At 43.0% G+C, this 16,835-nt stretch overlaps 1 protein-coding gene across 2 annotated transcripts in view; it reads left to right on the top strand.

The window, feature by feature from the left end:
• PLCD1 (phospholipase C delta 1) overlaps positions 1-16,835 on the top strand; it is a 170,214-nt gene that overhangs the window by 93,245 nt on the left and 60,134 nt on the right. For both annotated transcript variants that reach the window (XM_033931741.1, XM_033931740.1), the window contains exon 3: positions 8,775-9,003. In XM_033931741.1, the coding sequence (XP_033787632.1) occupies positions 8,775-9,003 (229 nt within the window). The remainder of the gene's footprint in view (positions 1-8,774; positions 9,004-16,835) is intronic.

The following is a 16,835-nucleotide window of genomic DNA, read 5'->3' on the forward strand; positions in this document are numbered from 1 at the left end:
GGAGATGCCAGGAAGAATTTGGTTTTTCTGGGTTGAGTTTCAGTTTGAAGGCCATCATCCAGCACTCTATCTGATTTAGGGTGTTGGTTAAGGAGTTGATGAATTGTGACATTAGGGAGGTTAGAGGAATCACTACAGTAATGTCGTCTGCGTAAATATAGAAGATGAGCCCTAGGCTTTGCAGCAGGTTTCCTACTGATTTTAGGTAGATATTAAAGAGGGTCGGGGATAGGGGTGAACCCTGGGGTAATCCGCAGTTGTTATTCCAGCTATGGGAAAGTTTGTCATCTTTGAATACCTGGTAGGATCTGTTCCTGAGGAATCCCTGGAACCAATTGTGAGCGTTTTCTGTGATGCCTATGGCTTCTAGGCAGTTCAAAAGGATGGTGTGATCTACTAGGTCAAAGGCGCTACTTAGGTCCAGTTGCAGGATCATGGTGCTGGTACCTTGGGTGAGGAAGGAGTGTAGGTGGTTTAGTAGCGAGGCCATGATTGTTTCTATACTGTGACCAGGTCTGAAGCCTGACTGGTTGTTGTGTAGAATGTTGAATTTGTCTAAATATGAGTTTAGTTCAGCGTTTACCATCCCTTCCATTATTTTAACCCCGAGAGGGATATTAGCTATAGGTCTGAAATTGGTTAAGTTGTTGGATGGTTCTTTGTTGTTCTTTTTAATGGGTATAATTACAATTACAATTACAATTTGACCTAGGTTTTTGGGAACATTCCTGTGGTTAGTTGTAGGTTGACCCAGGAGAGTAGTCTGGCTTTGAAGATGATTAGGGCTTCTTTCATTGCATCTGGGGGGCAAGTGTCTAATCTGCAGTATGATTTGACGTATTTGTTTTAGAACTTGTTAAATGTTTGCCAATCGGTCTCAAGGTCATGTCTGCTTTGGAGGCGACTAGGTCGTGTGGAATGGAGTAGTCCCAGTGGGAGTCTGACCTGTTATAAAATTGCCCTTAAAATTATGTTTTTGCCTTTTGCAATTATCTTTTTAGTTTCCCTTTGAAAATTGGTTGTGTTGAAGATATATATAAAGATCTAAAAGTGCCAACATAGAAGGGAGGATGCTAATGGCGATACATTTGAAGCTCTGTTGGCTTCCCTTATGCAGGTCTGTAACAGCTGACAGAAAAAGTGAGTTGGCTAGCCAAACATTAGAGAGTTAGGTGAGTCCAGTGAGAGCAAGCTGGCATGAGCTGAGAATGTAATTTGAGCCAATAGTGTGAAAGGACTGATATCTGGCACTCTACTGATAAGGTATTGAAAGAAGTCAAATTTTTTGAAAGACTTACAGGTGATTAAAATCTTTGTATCGAAGGTAAATGAAAAACTTGTTGACATTTATCTGAGGCTGAACAAGGTGAAGCAGAGAGTGTTGGATTTAGAGGTGTGGGAATGGAGTGCTGCCAACTCAATAACTTCCTTCTGCAAGAGTGTCTGAGAACTTCAAGTCGCGAAAATGAAAAACGGAACACAGAGGAACAATGTGATGATCTTAGGGATCCCAGAGAAGGAGGTGATTCTTTAGGTTTTCTGAATAATTTTTTTTTGTGCAGGGTCCCATGCCCAAGCAATTGGCCTTAAAATTGATCATAGACTGAGCTTATAGCAGGGGTGTCAAAGTCCCTCCTCGGGGGGCCGCAATCCAGTCAGGTTTTCAGGATTTTCCCAATGAATATGCATGAGATCTATTTGCATGCATTGCTTTCATGGTATGCTAATAGATCTCATGCATATTCATTGGGGGAATCCTGAAAACCCGAATGCATTGCGGCCCTCAAGGAGGGACTTTGACACCACTGGCTTATAGATTGTCCAGTGCACAGAAACTTAATAGCTAATCTAATCTAATCTTCCATTTGTGAGTCGCACAAACCTATACAAGCTCAAGGCGACAGATCAAAGAGGAAGAGGGAAAAGGAGTCGGGAAGGTTTAAAAATTACCATTATTGTTGCCACTGAATATTAAGCTGATTAAAACTACAATTCAATGCAGTTAAGATTTAATATGAAGAAGTGCAAAGTGATGCACTTGGGGTGTAGAAATCCAAAAGACTAGTATGTGCTAGGGGATGACTTAGAAGTCAATAGACTTAGGGCATTTATAGTAAAAATGAATCATTTTTGTACTAAAGGATGGATCTTGCATAGACCCTTGAAAGGGAGCAGCTTAAATATAGAAATTACAGGGGGGATCAAAGGTGGCTCCTTAGAGGCAGGATTTGTTGTGTCTCTCTCTAAGTTTTAACTTCTATGGTCTTTGTCCCGTGTATGGCGAGACAGATCAGAACGGGCTGGAGTTAACTTTAACAGCGACTCCAGCACTGGGGCAATGCGGCCGATGCCGGACAGACCTCTGTGATCTGTCCTGCATATGGCAAGATGGATCAGGAGCGAGTGTGCCTATTTATACTACATTTATATCATCCAAGTACAGGCCTTACTTATCGAGGGGTGGGGGAGGAGGGGAGGACATCTTATAGAGGATCTTAGCGAGTAAAATAAAGAATTAATAGATGATGAGTGTGAGAGTGTTGGGCAGCCTGGGTGGACCACACAGGGTAACCTGACTGGGCAGACTTTGCATAGTCTGTGTCCGTATAGGGCCATTTGGTTGAAGAGGGCTTCGACGGCTGCTATGGTTTAGATGGGCTGGAGTGAGCTTTGACGGAGACTTCAGTAGATGGAACCTAAGCACAGTACCGGGCAGAGCTTTGGGTTCTGGCCTAGAAAGAGCTAAGAAGAAGGAAATTTTAAATCAGTAATTTAAAGAGAGGGTAAGGTTGGGCAGACTATATTATTACGTTAAGTGGTAAATTCCAGCTTAGTACTTTTAGATAAGGAGTCAATTTTACTCACAAAAGTAGTAACTTCCAGTGCTGACTTTGCATCCATCGAGTCTAATTTCTGGAGAGCCCTTCAAATGCTCTCCAGAGTAGCCGCCTCGGGAGCCTCAATCTTAGCTGCCTTAATGGCAGGGGCTCCAATGTTGCTGACTATCTTTCTGCTGTTTTTTTTTTTTTTTTTTGCAACATCCGAGCCCTCGATTGGGAGGGCAGCGAGTTCCGTTCTGACAAATATCTCCGATGTCATAAGAACAAATTTTCGAGGAAGTTGGCCTTTATTAGTTACCCCTGGAGTAAGCAATTTGCAAATTAAACCGTTTTCCTGAATGGTTTATTTAGGCCAGAATTAACGTGGAACCAGATCCACCTTTGTGTGGCAGGGGATCTTAAATGAATCCTAGTCACTACAAAATAGAAACAGGGTGACCTGATTCTATCTGTGATAAATTGTAAGGGAGATTTTACTTTAATGTATGTGTATCTGACAACTGATAAATGCCCAGTAACTAAACTTCAGACAAAATGAAAGCTATCAAGTCTATTTTGGAAGGTAGACAGATTATCAAGATTACCTTTATGCTGAATGTGCTCTTGCTTTAAACATTTAAATACATTTTTTAAAAAAGAATGCAGTACAGATATATTAGTAGGGGCCAATAGGTAGCTCGTGGCAGTCAGTGTGTTTTAAAGCACCAGTTGCTTAGGGCAGCAGGGTATGGGTTTGAGTACATTTATGTGTGTGTTTGGGGAGGGGGAGTGAAGGGTAGAGGGGTTGGGGGCCTTGTTGCCTTTGTTTTCAAGTGTTTGTATATCAAACTTAGTGAAAAATTCAATGAAAATGTTTAAACTAAAACACCAGTTGCTGCAAGTAAAAGAATCCACTGGATATTCAGGACCAGAGGTTATGATAGGCCAGAGCACAGTACAGGGGTTCAAGGAAGGTTTAGATAGGTTCCTAAAGGAAAAAGGGATTGAGGAGTACAGATAGAAGCAAAGGTAGGTTATAGAAATGGTCAGGAACCACTTCACAGGTCATGGACCTGATGGGCTGCTGCGGGAGTGGACCGCTGGGCAGGATGGACCTCTGGTCTGACCCAGTGGAGGCTTCTTATGTTCTTAGAATCTGGATACCTGCCAGTGCTGGATAACATAACATAATATAATTATTTATTTGGATACCGCACAATGCCTTTCGGTTCTAGGCGGTAAGAGAAGGAATACAGTAAAGATGGAATTATTAACATGGGATTTGACAAAGAAGGAATACAGTAAGGATTGATAACATTTAAGAATAGGTATTCCAGTTATTCCTAACTATCCTAGACAGGAACACAATCTATGCTAAATAACCTTAAAAAGGAAGAATATCTGGGAATCAGCACTGACCATCTGGTTAGCAGTGATTTTCAGTCCTAAAGACAACAGAATAGTCGTGTGACGTGGTGCTAGCGGCATGTCCTCTGAGAAAGAGGATTAAGGGGGAACACACTTGGGAGAGCTGACTTGCAATAGATGTGTTTGAGAAATGAGAACAGGATGGGGCAGAAGGCCTGGAGAGGGAGGGCTGGGAGAGGCCAAGACCAGCATGTATGGGGTAGAGGGTGTACTGGGGGAAGAAGGAGTGTGGGGAGAGGAGTTGAGTAAAGAAAAAAAGTTTTGGAAGGAAAGGTAGTATTGGGGATGGAAGAGATTGTGGCAGGATTAGAGGAGGGGAGTACGGTATTCTTCATTTCGTTTACACTAAGTGCTAACTGCAACTGAGCAGCCAAGCTGGCTGCATCATGGATTGGTGACTGCCCTGGCAAGGGACACCAGTTATTCTTATTGGTAACATTCCTGGTTCTCACATTGAAGATTTTTTTTTGGGGGGGGATGGAGGGGCAAAGTGACCCCATTTAGAAACCAGTGATATGCAAAGAACCTAAGGCCTAGTTAATGCTATGCAGTTTAACCTAATGTTTTTTTTTTCCCTGACCTGATGAAAGGAGCTCTTAGCTCAGGGGTGCCCACACTTTTTGGGCTTGCGAGCTACTTTTAAAATGACCAAGTCAAAATGATCTACAAACAATAAAATAAAAAAAAAACACACAAAGCACACTGTACGCAGAGAAAATGTTAATTATCATTTATATTCCAGGTTTTTTTTCAAAGAGGTCAAGGCAGATGACTCTATGCACTGTCACCTCAGTAACAACCATACAAAAATAGACAAATATACCCCCCTCCCTTTTTACTAAACCACGATAGCAGTTTTTAGTGCAGGGAGCTGCGCTGAATGCCCAGTGCTGCTCTCATCGTTCATAGGCTCCCTGCGCTAAAAACCACTATTGCGGTTTAGTAAAAAGGGGCCATAGTGCAAAATATAGACAGCAGATATAAATTCTCAAAACAGACACATTTTGATCACTAAATTTAAAATAAAATAATTTTTTCTACCTTGTCTGGTGATTTCATGAGTCTCTGGTTGCACTTTCTTCTGACTGTGCATCCAATCTTTCTTCCCTTCTTTCAGCCTGTATGCTTCCTCTCCTCCAGACCTCATTCCCTCCCCCAACTTTTTCTTCCTCCCTCCCTGCCCTTTCTTTCTCCCTGCCTCCCTTTCTTTCTTTCTGTTTCCCTTCTTTCCTTCTGTCTCCCTGCCCTCCCCCAAGCCACTGCCGCCTCCTTCGGGGAACAGGCCCTCAAGCTGCCACCGCCATTGGGGAACAGGCTCCAAAGCCACCGCCGCTCTCCCTGCTTACCTGCGTCGGGCTGACCAGCATTCCTCTCCCTGACATCAATTCTGCCATTAGAGAGGAAGTTCCGGGCCAGCCAGGCAGCGATTGGCTGGCCCGGAACTTCCTCTCTGACGTCAGAATTGACGTCAGGGAGAGGAAGGCTGATCGGCCCGGTAGATTGTGAAGGCAACGCGAGTCATTTTGTACATGATTAGAAATGTAATCATCTAATATTTTTCATTGTTTTACTAATGACACAGAGACCCTTTTACTAGTGTATGGTAAAATCTGTGTTAGCACATGTTAACAGGCAAAGTACCTGTTCTTGCATGCTATCCCTGTGTTAAGGACTTAGCACTCTTTAGTAAAAGGGCCCCTTCGTTATTAGTAAGCATTTTGAGAGTACAAGAGGCGGGTAATGATGATATTTTAAACATATGGCTTAAAGAACATCTTACCACTTTAAAGGGCCCTTTTACTAAGCTGTGTTAGGTGCTAATGTGTGCCCAAGACAGGAAAACCCTTGGACACGCTGGCTTCGGAATTACATGGTAACTTTTGCATACTAAATAATTTTTGTATGTTGGGGGGGGGGAAGTGCATGTCAGGGAAAAGAGTAAGCATTCCTTCACAAACTTGTTAGTGCATCTACTATATATTGCTAAATGCTAATTGGTTCTCAACCCTGTCCTGTGAGACCCCAGCCATTTGAGCTTTTAGGATATCCCTAATGAATATGCATGGGAGAGATTTGCATATAATGGAGGTGGCATTCATGCAAATATGTTTCATGCATATTCAATAAGGATATCCTGAAAATCAGCTGGCTGGGGGTCCCCCAGGATAGGGTGAGAACCACTGGGTTAGTGCATCAATAATGCAGGAGTTCTTACCACCTACAAAATACAGTAGGTGTTGGCAGGTGCTCCTGTGGTAATTTTAAAAAAGGGCTGTGGCTCACTAGTTGAGCTGCTGTCTCTACACTCAGAGGTTGTGAGATCAAATCCCAGTGCTGCTCCTTGTGACCCTGGGCAAGTCACTTAATCCTCCAGTGCCCACCACTCTGAATGTAAACTTTGAAATGCCAAAGCCACCAAAAGGCAGTATACAAGTCCACTTTCCCTAATGGTAACATTAGCGCATGCCATTTTTGGAAAAAATAGAAAAGTGGGGTTTTACTGCCATGGTATAAGTATGTGGGAAAGATCCGTGTAAGGGATTGCTATTTTTACTGCAGCTTTTGTGTTCTCTATCTCCGCCTTCTGGTTGATGGTCATAACCCACTCATCTCTGGATTCATCTTCTCTGACTAAAGGAAAGAAAATTATCAGGTAAGACATAATTTTTTTCTTTTTACCCCTAGTTTTTTCAGGGTTTTTTTTTCCCAGGTCTTCACATCTCTACTTTCACCTTGCCCCCAATCTATCTCCTAGATTCATGTTCATAAAACTTTATTATCAGGACAAAAGCACTTATGTTCACAGTATTTGATGCTATTTGCTTAAGTGTTTTTTTAAAATATAGGATGCCAAATAGATACATTTGGGCTGGTCAGATCTTAATTCATGCAAAAGTAGGAGAGGCCAAGACATTCCAAGGGAAAGAGCAATATTCATCTGGATAACAGTAGTATTCCACCTCTATCTGTATGAATTTATGATACGTATTTACTTAGGTGGGGTGAGGGGCAGAGACTGCAAAATGTATAGTTCTAATCAAACTTAAATGAAAAAATTATCTGGGCCCTCATATTCAGCATATTAATGGGTAGGACTGCTGAATACCGTGTCCTTTGCCGTACATGAAGAAGGACACAGTACTACTCAAAAGGGACCAGAGAAGAGCGACTAAGATGGTTAAGGGGTTGGAGGAGCTGCCATACAGCGAAAGATTAGAGAAACTGGACCTCTTCTGCCTCGAACAGAGGAGATTGAGAGGGGACATGATCAAAACATTCAAGATACTGAAGGGGATAGACTTAGTAGATAAGGATAGGTGTTCACCCTCTCCAAGGTAGGGAGAACGAGAGGGCACTCTCTAAAGTTGAAAGGGGATAGATTCCGTACAAACATAAGGAAGTTCCTCTTCACCCAGAGAGTGGTAGAAAACTGGAACGCTCTTCCGGAATCTGTCATAGGGGAAAACACCCTCCAGGGATTCAAGACAAAGACAAGTTCCTGCTGAACAAGAACGTGCGCTAGTAGGGTTAGTCTCAGTTAGGGCATTGGTCTTTGACCAGAGGGCTACTGCGTGAGCGGACTGCTGGGCATGATGGACCACTGGTCTGACCCCAGCAGTGGCAATTCTTATGTTCTTATGTTATCTCTGTGCAGCTGAATATTGAATTCAAAGCGATTAACAAGTGAGATGATTATAAATTAATAACTGGCAAAATTACAGGGTATAAATAGAATGGGAACCCCCAACTTTGGTATAGCAGCTCACTGACTTCCTTGATGTTTTCTTTGGCTTTGAGCAACAAGCTACGGCAGGAGATTATTGGAGGTACCACAGCCCAAAGGAGCTTGCTGTAGGAGGTCACTCTGGTCTGCTATTCACGGGTGGCAGCCGCAGAGATCTGATGAAGAAGTGCCATTAAACTCTTAAAATATGGTCATTTGGGTGAATATAATCTGACTGCTTGTTCCCATTAGTTTGTGTTATGATGAAAAGCAGGAAAACTGGAAAACAACAGGCTTTCTTCTGTGGTTTGATCTCAATATGATACTTTTGTTTGGTCATTCTATGAGTGTAAGCAGAAAGATGCTTTTAAACACTTTCTTCTTTCCAATAAGAGCCATAACAGCTTCTAAGCAGTCGGCATTACAGAATCAAAACGCTTCTTTTGAAGCGACCCCTACCCTATCGTAGTATACTAAGCCTCTTCCATCTCTTCCCTCCCTTTTATGATTTTATTTTCTCATTGTATTTAATCTCTTACCATTTCCCACTTAATCCTTTTTGTACCAGTAAGTCTGCTCGTTTTGTCGCCCCCCTCTATTTTTTATTTTTAAACTTTTCATTTTATTTTTAATAATATTTGATAATCGTAAACTGTTTAGGTATGCTTTTGACAAACGGTATATCAAAGATTAAATAAACTTGAAACTTGAGTATGTAAGTGTTTGGCAAAACATTTGAGTGGAAAAGTTGAGATAAACAGTGTGAATCCAGCTGACTCAAGCTGTTTTTTTTTTTTAACCAGTTTCCATTGAAGATATCCAGGATGTGCGGCTGGGCCACCAAACAGATCAGATGCGGAAATTTGCTAAGGATATCCCCGAGCTGCGCTGCTTTTCCATCATCTTTAAGGGTCCGCAAAAAAACCTGGACCTGATTGCTGGCTCTGAAGAAGACGCCAACCATTGGACATCAGGCATCAGCAAAATCATTTCCAATTCCAGCTCCATGAATCAAAAGCAGAAGCTGCAACAGTATCCTTTACTTTTTAATGCCAGTTATTCACATGAACCATAATATGTTTGATCACTTTGAATACATTTTGCGCTCCCAGTGCGCTATGGATCCTGTTTCACTAAAGTGGGACTAAGCTTTTCCAGATACCGTGTGATAATAGCCAGAGTTCATGCATGGAATCCACAGAACCTCTGTAGTACGAGGCTGCTGAAAAGTTCTCAGCTCAACCAACAATGATGGGGCAATCTTGTGTTACTACTGCCATTTTGAGGACAGTGCCTGGAGTGTCCAGAAGCGATTAGGCATCACTCTTGGCTGGAGCTCCTGGACTCCAGAGGACCCCCCAGACTCTCCACCCTCCCCTGCCACCAATGATGTCACACTGAGGTAGCCACTGGGGGGGCATACACCAGGGTTAGGTCAGAGGGACCCAGCACCGCAGGCTGAGAGCATTGAGCTGCAGCTTTGTTCACAGGAATAACATTGTTTTGCAAGGTGGCTATCAAGCATTATTATTCCTGTAAGATGAAATTCAGCAAATTGTGGTACCAGGATCCCACAGGTTGATGAAAATTGCAGGACATCAAGGTGCAGTAAAAAGCGAAACTTTACTGCAGCTTGATGAATTCCCCCCTAAGTGGTATTTAAATAATCTGTGCCAATTGGATTGCATAAAATATCAATTTACCTGTGTTTTTGCCTCTATTTCTCTAATGTGTCATTTTATATTGGTATACTAATGATTTTCTTTATTTTTATTTTTTTTCATAAATTTTTTATTTTTCAAAATAAATATACAAAGTATGCAAATAATTATTATAATATTCAAATATACATATATGCAAATAAACAAAAGATAATTTAAACATGAAACAGACTAGTTGTACATATCACAGTTAATAAGCAGGAAGATAGTATTAATTATAATTCAATACAACCAGTGTCTCATGTCAACCAGATCCAGCAGGGCCAGTACATATAATTTCAGTATACGTGAAAAGAATAGAAGAGAGTTCCCAATGAGCATCATACTGAGCATCCCAAGCGACTTAATTAACTGACAAGCAGTGACTCTCTATATATTTTATAAATATTACAATGATATTACATTGAGATAATTTATGTCAATGGTCCAAGTCACAATAAAGTTCAACAGGTCTCCATACTTTGAGAAAAGAACTAATAGAATTATGTTTTTCAGCTATTATACTTTCAAATTTGTTGGTTATGCATACCGTGTTCCACCATACAATGTATTCTACCTTAGATAAATCCTTCCAACAGTACAAGATGTTTTTAATAGCCAAGAATAATAAGATGTTAAGTAAACGAGCATTGGGTTCGGGCATAGAATATGTGAGACCATGTTGTCCAAGAATAATAATTTTAAGATGTAAGGGTTCATTAATATTTAGGATGGTGGATATGGTGCTCCAGACTTTATCCCAATACAATTTAATATGTGAGCATTGGTATAACATGTGTGGCAGTGTACCTTCGAATTTTCCACAGGATCAGGATAGATTGGGGCCTTCTTTGGAAAATTTAGCGAGTTTATGCAGCGTCCAGTTGGATCGATGTTGTTGAAAGTATATTGATTGAAGGACTGGAGCCGATCTAATAGATTTGAATACTCTGGTCCACACTTTCTGCCAAAACTCATCATCAGCGGAAATGTCTAAATCCGGATGCCATGCACTCATCATTAATGATATAGACACAGGTGAAGTTTGTCTCAATAAAGTGTACCATTTAGAGGCAACACCTTTAAGAGGAGCTATAGTAATAATATTTTGAAGGAGATCAGGTATTGGTTTCAATTTTAGAAGTTCCGGAATTGAAGCACACACCACAAGTTTTAATTGAAGCCAATTAATATATTGATTGGCTGGTAGATTAAATTTATCATGCACTTCTTCAAAAGCCAACCATCGATTATTACATAAAAGATCTTGCAGTGTCCAGATATCATATTTTTGCCAAATAGGCCAATTCAAGGTGATGTTATTGATTTTAAAAGTGTCATTGTTCCATAATGAAATCAATGTGGTGTCCTTCCATTTGATTTTCATAATGCTATCAAAATGTAAGAGAACCTTATGTTGAATGGAAAATACAATTATATTTTTTCAGAGAGGAGGATATTGACAGGATGCAAGCAAGATTGTTGGTACCATATAAGATTTTTTCCAGAGACAGCCAAGAGGGGGGGTCAGATGTAGTTTTATTAAGAATCCATAATGAGCCCTGATACTTAATACATAGTTAATTTGGGGTTGAATCATCATCTTGATCATGGCTAGAGAATGACACGGTGGCGGTTTACCCACGGCCACCGCATTTTAGCCGCGGGTCACCCGCCGAAAACGGGGAAGAAAACTAGCAGTCGCTGCGGCGACGGGGACAAGGCCATTCACCGCCCGCGGGGCGGTGAATGGTCTTGTCCCCCGCAGTGAGGCATGAAGGATCGCGCGGTCCCCGCAGCTCACACCCGCCCGCTCAATCGATTCCAGTGTCCAGCCAGCTCTCTCCCCTCTCCTCACCCCAGTCCACAGATCCTCCTCCTCGGCGACCCGCACGCTACCAGAGAGCCGCGCACACCCGCCGCTGCTCAGCCTCGATCTTCTGCTCTGACGCAACCGGAAACAGGAAGTTGCAGCAGAGCAGAAGATTGAACACTGAGCAGCCGCGCGTGTGCGGCTCCCTGGGAAAGCGCGCAGGTTGCCGAAAAAGAAAACCCACAAACCAAGGTGAGGAGAAGGGAGAGAGCCGGCCAAACACCAGGATCGACCGGGCAGGCAGGTAGTGGCCGCGGGGACCGTGCGATCGCTAGTGTTCCCGGCTCAAATTGGAAGGAGGGAGTGAAAGGAAAAAGGCTTATATGGATGCAGCGGGGACAGCGACGGGGCGGTGAATGGGATGGCAGTGGCGGTGACGGGGCGGTGAAAGGGATGGCGGTGACGGTGACGGGGTGGTGAAGGGATCGGCGGTGACGGGGCGGTGCAGAGGATGGTGGGCCGGTGACGGGGCGGTGACGGGGACAGATTTTTTCCCCGTGTCATTCTCTAATCATGGCCAAGCGCCCCCACCAGGTAATTTTTAATGGTGACCATTTATGTGTTACATTCTTTATTATGGATAGCATGTAATCCTCATTTAGTTTTCCTGCATCCTCCAAAGTTGGACTTATGAAAAATCCTAAATACTTCAATTTGTATGCATTCCAAACAAAACCAAAGGAGTTAATATTTTGTTTATCTTCATTGCAGTTCAAAGGCATTAATTCAGACTTAGTCGTATTTAATTTATAGCCAGAGACCTGCGCATAGGACTCAATTACCTTGATGACGTGTGGGATAGTCTTTTTTTTTATTTCTTTATTAGCAATTTCAAGGGAACATACAACCAGGAGTGGTGAGAGCATAGAAAAACATAACATTCAGAGCAACAACAATTGAAAACTATGACAGCAGATGGTTCATAATACAGAAACCTTGAGGCTGGATGCCCAACACAATTGACATTTTGTTTTTAATGTCCAAAAAAAACCCCCCAAGCAAACACACACGAACCCCAAACACCCGGCCTCAAGCCGCAACAATCATACAACAAACATCCCACAAGCATAGAGTCTTGGTGTTATGCACAGCATAACATCATCTGCATACGCAGAGTCAGGTCCCAAGCAGACACAGAAATATCTTCCAGTGCCCTTCTGATCCCCAGTGCTGGGAATCTCTCATATGCACACACTGCTGCACGGGGCAAGCAGAAGTTTCAAGTTTAATAGATTCTTTGATTTGATCGCAAAATCTTATTTCAATGCGATTTACAATAAATAACAAATCAGATAAGAACATAAGAAGTACATAAGAACATAAGAAGTTGCCTCCGCTGAGGCAGACCAGAGGTCCATCTCGCCCAGCGGTCCGCTCCCGCGGCGGCCCATCAGGCCCATTGCCTGAGCAATGGTCCCAGACTATCCCTATAACCTACCGCTACTCTTATCTGTACCCCTCAATTCCTTTATCCTCTAGGAACCTATCCAAACCTTCTTTGAAGCCTTGTAACGTGCTCCGGCCTATCACAGCCTCCGGAAGCGCGTTCCATGTGTCCACCACCCTCTGGGTGAAAAAGAACTTTCTGGCATTTGTTTTAAACCTGTCTCCTTTTAATTTTTTAATTTTTTTTAATAATAAAATCCACATACAATACTATTAGTCATTAATACATTAGACATTAATACATTAGGGAAAAGGGCAATATAAAATACAATATTAAAAAAATAAAACTGCAAAAAAATTGGGCATAGGTTTAATACACAAAGGAAGGGAAACAAGTACCCACATATTTCAGTGAACCTCCACATCCTACCCTAAAGTATAATAGTACCAGTTTATTGAAAAGCGTCTTTAAAAAGCCAGCTCTTTAGAAGACTTTTAAATTTATTCAATAATTTTTCCTCTCTTAGGTTAATTGGAAGTAAGTTCCAGATTTGGGGGGCTGAAACAGAAAGAATCATATCTCTCCGGGAGTAGATCACTTTTAAAGAAGGAACTATTAATAGGGCCGCTCAATCCATCCCTCGGACTCCAGAAAAGAAAGGGAAGAAGAAAGAAGGAGAGCTGGCATTAAGACAGTGAGCGTGAACTAGGACCTAAAAGAGAGAGGAAAAGTCTTTTAAAAAAAATTTTGTTTAACTCACAGAACCGGCGTGGGGTTGGAGAGGTTGTAACCCTATACTTCTACTAAGACTAAGGGGTCCTTTTATTAAGGTACGCTAACTGATGTAGCACGCACAGAATGCGCACCTTAATAAAAGGATCCCTAAGTATCTAAAAAAAAACTTCAGCCAGCGACAGCCTTTTTTTCAGATTTCAGCCCCTTATGCGATTGAGTTTGACACCCCTGATCTAAAGCAACAGTTTAGAAACCTTTTAATTAGAATCCTGGATTATAGCCAATGTTCCCTCTAAGTGCACCTTTTAGCAGTAGGCTGTGCAGCCCCACTGCATGGCTGGTGGGGTTGGGACCAACACCTCGTTCACTTACGATTAATTACTATTAACTATTTCTATAGTGCTATCAGATGCACACAGTGCTGCACAGAGTCACAAAGAAGAAGCAAACAGTCTCTGCTCGAGAGAATTTACAATCTAAACAGCCAAGACAGACAAACAGGATGCCATAGATACAGTTAAAGGGAACGATTAAACAGCTGGCTGGGTTGGAGGGCAAAGGAGTAGGGTTAATGATTGAAAGCTATATCGAAAAGGTGGATTTTCAGTCTGCTTTTAAACAAGGGAAGGGAAGGAGCTTGAAGGACAAACTCAGGTAATTTATTCCAGGCACTAGTCTTTAAGCCCGTTACATTAACGGGTGCTAGAATAGATGTGTGTGTCTGGCTTTCTTTCTTTCTATCTCTCTCCTTAGCCGCTTTCTGTCTGTCTGTCTTTCTTTCTTTCTGTCTCTCTCTTTCTTCAGCTGTCCACCACCACCCCTTGCCTGCTCCCCCCTGTCTAGCAGCAGCCCTTCTCCCATCATTTAACTCCCCCCCTGTCTAGCAGCACCTCTTCCCTGCTCCCCCCTGTTCAGCAGTATGCCTTCTCCCTTCCTTTTACCTCCCCCTGTCCAGCAGCACCTCTTACCTGTGATCTGAAACAATGTCTAAAACATAGAATTTTGATTCTGCAAATTGGCACTTAACAAAATAAGCTACAGTGGCAAAATAATGCTCAGAATTTAGGACTGTGGTTGGTTGGGCTGAGAACTTTTTAGCACCCTCCCAACCATCCCGTACCTTCACTGCCTTGTCGCATGCTGTAAAATTACCCTCCACATGTTCAATTCCCATCCATAGAAAATGATAGGAGTTGTATATCTTTAATATTCTGGTCCTTCAATTCTAATGCACTGGCATATACAGTTAATTCCGCTTAAGTGCACGCCCTTTGGACCGGGTTGCCATGTGCGCTTAAACGGAGTGTGTGCTTAATAGGGAGGGGGGTAGGGGAGGGGAAGTTAAGCCGGCTCAGTTTAAATATGGCGCGTGGGCTGCTAGAGACTAAAGTACAGGAAAGCTATGCCCTACAGCTTGAGTGGAAGTGGAGCACTCACTTTCCCAGCTGTCCCAGCGCTCACTTTCCCAGCTGTCCCAGCGCTCACTTTCCCAGCTGTCCCAGCGCTCACTTTCCCAGCTGTCCCAGCGCTCACTTTCCTAGCTGTCCCAGCGCTCACTTTCCCAGCTGTCCCAGCGCTCACTTTCCCAGCTGTCCCAGCGCTCACTTTCCCAGCTGTCCCAGCGCTCACTTTCCCAGCTGTCCCAGCGCTCACTTTCCCAGCTGTCCCAGCGCTCACTTTCCCAGCTGTCCCAGTGCTCACTTTCCCAGCTGTCCCAGCGCTCACTTTCCTAGCTGTCCCAGAGCTCACTTTCCCAGCTGTCCCAGCGCTCACTTTCCCAGCTGTCCCAGTGCTCACTTTCCCAGCTGTCCCAGCGCTCACTTTCCCAGCTGTCCCAGCGCTCACTTTCCCAGCTGTCCCAGTGCTCACTTTCCCAGCTGTCCCAGCGCTCACTTTCCCAGCTGTCCCAGCGCTCACTTTCCTAGCTGTCCCAGCGCTCACTTTCCCAGCTGTCCCAGTGCTCACTTTCCCAGCTGTCCCAGCGCTCACTTTCCCAGCTGTCCCAGCGCTCACTTTCCTAGGTGTCCCAGAGCTCACTTTCCCAGCTGTCCCAGCACTCACTTTCTCAGCTGTCCCAGGGCTCACTTTCCTAGCTGTCCCAGCACTTAAGCTGCTGTGTGAAGAATAGCCATTCCCATTCAGAATGTGATTGCATTTAATCGGAGTGAACGAACGTGAAAGAATAGAGGTTGGACCTAAGACATCAGTGCGCAAAAGTGGATTGTGTGCTTATCTGAATTGCAAATATCCGGAGTTTATGTCCATTGACTTTAATGTAAAAAAAAAAAATGGGACCGTGGTAGTAGGGTGCGGATAACTGAAGCGTGCACTTAACTGACGTGCATTTAGGTGGAGTCGACTGTATTACTGAAAGAGGATTGTCTAAGGGAAAAGACCTTTTGAATAGGGCCCAATGTGAGAGTTGTAGTATATAAAAATCTGCTGACAGCTCTTAGAGGTTTTCCCATGTTCACTATCAACCTGTAAAGGATGCAGGTCCATGAAAACTGATAGTGCACAGAGCCAAAGCATAGATAATAGTATCAGGAAATGGACAGAGAGAAGGCAGTACCATAAACAATTAACTGGAACTACTGAAACTGCCTTAGATTGCAGTGAGTCACTGAGTTATTGTGTTGCTGTAGAACAGAACAAAGACCCGGTGAATGTGGTCAGAAAGCTTTAGGAAACTTATACCAACGAGTTGTTCCCAATTAGTATCTCTGGGGAAAAAAAAACTTGGTAATTTGACCTTCGGTCTGTCAGTGCAAGAGTTTATCATAGTACTAGAATTATCCAGAAATCCCCCAACAATGTAAAGATATCAAAGTCACTCACTATGTCATTGATCATCAGTTTTTAGTAAGTTAGTTAGGTGCTATTGACTCGTGCTCTAGTCCTAGCGACTTGATGAATTACAGATCTAAAAATAAATTGATTTTGTGCTAGTCCGGTGGGGTCCTCCAGCGCCATCTCCATGGTTGTTTTCAGCATGTCTAGCCATCTGGTTGCAGGCATCCTCTTCGCCTGGTTCCTTTGATCTTCCCAAACATGATGTCCTTCTCCAGCGATCTCTCTCTTCTGACAGTATGACCAAAATAAGACGGTCATAACTTCATCATTTGGGCTTCAAGTGACATAGCCGGTTTGATCTCTTCCAGAATCAATT

The sequence above is a fragment of the Geotrypetes seraphini genome, chromosome 2 (assembly GCF_902459505.1).
Source record: "Geotrypetes seraphini chromosome 2, aGeoSer1.1, whole genome shotgun sequence".
NCBI lineage: Eukaryota > Metazoa > Chordata > Amphibia > Gymnophiona > Dermophiidae > Geotrypetes > Geotrypetes seraphini.